This window comes from Oryzias melastigma, unplaced genomic scaffold (genome assembly GCF_002922805.2).
Source record: "Oryzias melastigma strain HK-1 unplaced genomic scaffold, ASM292280v2 sc01961, whole genome shotgun sequence".
NCBI classification, from domain to species: Eukaryota; Metazoa; Chordata; class Actinopteri; order Beloniformes; family Adrianichthyidae; genus Oryzias; species Oryzias melastigma.
The window spans coordinates 2,542-5,921 of record NW_023418539.1 but is presented as its reverse complement, the minus strand read 5'-3'; the positions used below and the strand labels follow the sequence as shown (position 1 = coordinate 5,921).

The window sequence follows — 3,380 nt, the reverse complement described above, 5'->3', positions numbered from 1 at the left end:
GGGATAGATGAAAAAAGTTGAAGTTGAAAGCTAAAAAAACTGAAGCCGATCTTTAAAAGCGTTGAAGCAGATCGCTGAAAACGCTGAAGTTAATAGCTTAAGACACTGAAGCTGATGGCTGAAAATGCTGAAGTTGATAGCTGAAAACGCTAAAGTTAATAGCTGAAAATGCTGAAGTTGATAGCTGAAAACGCTAAAGTTAATAGCTGAAAACGCTCAAGTTGATGGCTGAAAACGCTAAAGTTAATAGCTGAAAACGCTGAAGTTGATGGCTGAAAAGGCTGAAGCCAAAATATTAGCAAAAGACCAAATTAGCCTAATTAACTGGTAAAATGTCTAATTTAGCCCCCAAAACAATAGCATTATGCTGAAATATTAACTAAACTCCAAATTAACCTAAAAAAACTGAAATAAGCCAAATAAAATGAATTGGCCAAAACAGCTAGCATGTAGCGGACATATTAGCTAAATTCCAAAATGCTTTACAGCATTCACACAAATTAATGTATTGTGGGTACTAACCGGGGTGCACCAGTTACTATCAGTTAGAAATTCATTGAAATAAAAAATATCTAGTTATTATCTGGTGCGCACATGTTGGTAACCAGATTTTTCTTTTACTTTAATGTCCCTTAGAGGCTCCATAACTTACATTTACATATGAAATAAAAATATTTCATATCAGTGACAGATTTAATGTGCAACACATTAAAAATAATTTATAGGTTTAATGGATTTAATGTGGGAAAGAAAAAAAACCCACTCTTGGGTAGATTTAATAAAAAAATATTATTATTATTACCAAGTACAGTATATATCCGCAAATTTTTTAACTTTGTGGCTCTCTAAAAAAATAAAAATGGATCTAAAAAGTCATTTTTGACGGATAAACAGAACATAAATGGGTTTTTTCTGACCTGATGGAGTTCACAGCCAGCTCTTTCAGAGTACCCAGGTTTGCCTTCAGTCCTCCGATGCCCACAAAGGCTTCATAAAAGTCGTATGAAAGTCCAGTGGTGCCAAACAGAGACGGATCATCCGAGCTGATGACCATCGGATGGCCCTCCGACATCAGCACCGCCGCGGGGTGGTTCCTCAGGTCCGATACCAGCTTCAGCACCTGAAGGACAGAGGGAGGTCACACAGGAAGCGTTTTGATGCTCAGATGTGAATGTTCTACCTGGTTTGAGATGGGACACAGCTCCACGGCGATATTCCGCTTCCTGGAAATCTCCTTGGCAACAGGGTGGTGCGCCAAAGCGTAGCCATGACCGATGCGGGTGGTGTTGAACAGAATAGCATCGAGAATATTTTGATCTACTTCAGTCCCTTCATCGTCTGACAGAAACACAACAATGTTCCATTTAAATGTTTGATTGAGATTTGAACCCCGCACCACCACCAGCACCACCTGTCTCTCCTGCATGGAAGAAGTACGGAAGCTCCTCCCCCAGTTCTTTAGGCAGAGAAAGAGCCTCCCTGAAGAACCACAGAGTCTTCCCAGTGTTCTCCCTGCCAACCTGGAAAATAAAATAAATGCAACATATAAGTAGAAATAAATCTGTCTGCACAGAAAAAATAAAATATGTAATGTAGATTATTTAGAGAAAACATTTAAAAGAAAAATCAATAGAATTACAGAGAGAAAGACCTAAAATTGTGGTTCTTGTGGAAAGTAGAGAAACTGTCTATCAGGGGGGTCAAACTCAATCGCACAGGGGGCCAAAATCCAAAACACACCTTTGGTCGCATGCATTCAACACACTAAAACTACATTTTTTAAATTTAAAACTGTAACTTTTTAACATAAAAACGAATTAGATATATAGCACTACCTGCAATAATGTTAGTGTGAATGCTGTAAACTAGATTTGGCTGCTGAAGATGCTAGTGCTGATAGCTGAAGATTCTGAAATTGATAGCTAAAAACACTAAAGCTGATACCTCAATAAAATATTAGCCAAATGCCAAATTAGCCTAAAAAACAAAACAAAAAAACGTAGGTTAGCCAAAACAGCTAGCATGTTGCAGAAAAAATAGCTGAAATGTTAGCCTGATAGCTAGCGCTGATAGCTGAGGATTCTGAAATTGATAGCTAAAAACACTGAAGCTGATACCTCGCTAAAATATTAGCCGAATGCCAAAGTAGCCTAAAAGATAAAACTAAGTTTAGCCAAAACAGCTAGCGTGTTAGTGAAAAAATAGCTGAAATAGCCATAACAACTAGGGTATAAAAATTATTCTGATAGCTGAAGATGCTGAAATTGATAGCCAGCTAAAACATTAACTAAATGCCAAATTAGCCTAAAAATGTTTTTTTTAACAAACTGTAAAAAAAACCCAGAATACTAGCATGTAGTTGAAAAATAGCTAAATTTCAAAATATCCTAAAAAAATGAAAAAAGGCACAATTAGCCAAAAACAGCTAGTGTCTAACTATTAGCTTAACTCCAAACAGCCTGAAAAAAAAAGGAAATCATAAAAAGAAAATCCTAAATTAGCCAAAACAGCTAGCATGTAGTTGAAATATTAGCTAAACACAAAATTTGCCTAAAAAATATAAGTAAATATAAATATAGTCCAACAAACCTAGCAGGATGCCAATTTTAAAAACTTTAAAACTGTAACTTTTTAACATACAGGAAAGAATATTATTCCAGAATAAATCAACTTAAACCATAAAGACTTTCAATATTTTAGTCTCCATACAAATATATTTTGTCAAAATTATAAAAGGCAGAAATAAGAGCAAGATAACATTAATAACAAAAAATAAATAATCTCGAGGGCCGGATAGAATTACCCAGAGGGCCAGATCCGGCCCCCCTGCCTTGACTTTGACACATGTAGTCTACGGTAATCTAAATAAGAAGAGATAAAACAAAATAATCAGGACAAGTCAGATCAGATCAATGGCGTACCATGTCAAATCCTGCAACTACGTCGGGGAAATCCTTCCTCAGCTGGATGGCCTCCTGTACGGCTGCTTTCACCTCAGATAGACTCAGAGCCCTGGAAAGAAAGACATTTTTAATTCTTGTTTTAGGATTGTCATCTGTAACATCAGAGCTAAAAATTTTGGGATAACTTTTAAAAATTAAAATCAGGAAAAAGAACCAACTTAACGGTTTGTTCTCTTCTGTCAGCTCCTGGTTGAACTTAATTAACTCAACATGATGAGTTAATTAAGTTCAACCAGGAGCTTGAAAAAAAACTTAATTAGTTAATGGAGTGTTTAACACTTCAAATGGAACCTATATAAAAGACGGTGAAGCTTTTTTTTCTTTTTTTGCTCTAACAGTTGACCTTAAATCGGCTTCAAAGTCTAAAAGTTCGACTCTAACCTGATACTGAGACTAATTTCTGACAATTCTGACAAT

At 35.9% G+C, this 3,380-nt stretch overlaps 1 protein-coding gene across 1 annotated transcript; it reads right to left on the bottom strand.

The window, feature by feature from the left end:
* Nucleotides 1–633: 633 nt before the first annotated feature.
* LOC112138143 (adenosine deaminase 2-A-like) lies at nt 634–3,158 on the bottom strand (the record flags this gene model as incomplete). The annotated part of the gene is made up of 4 exons (XM_024260719.2): nt 634–1,120; nt 1,181–1,338; nt 1,412–1,520; nt 2,922–3,158. Coding segments are annotated over 4 exons (759 nt in total), but the record flags the coding sequence as incomplete, so codon positions are not given.
* Between the last annotated feature and the right edge of the window lie 222 nt (nt 3,159–3,380).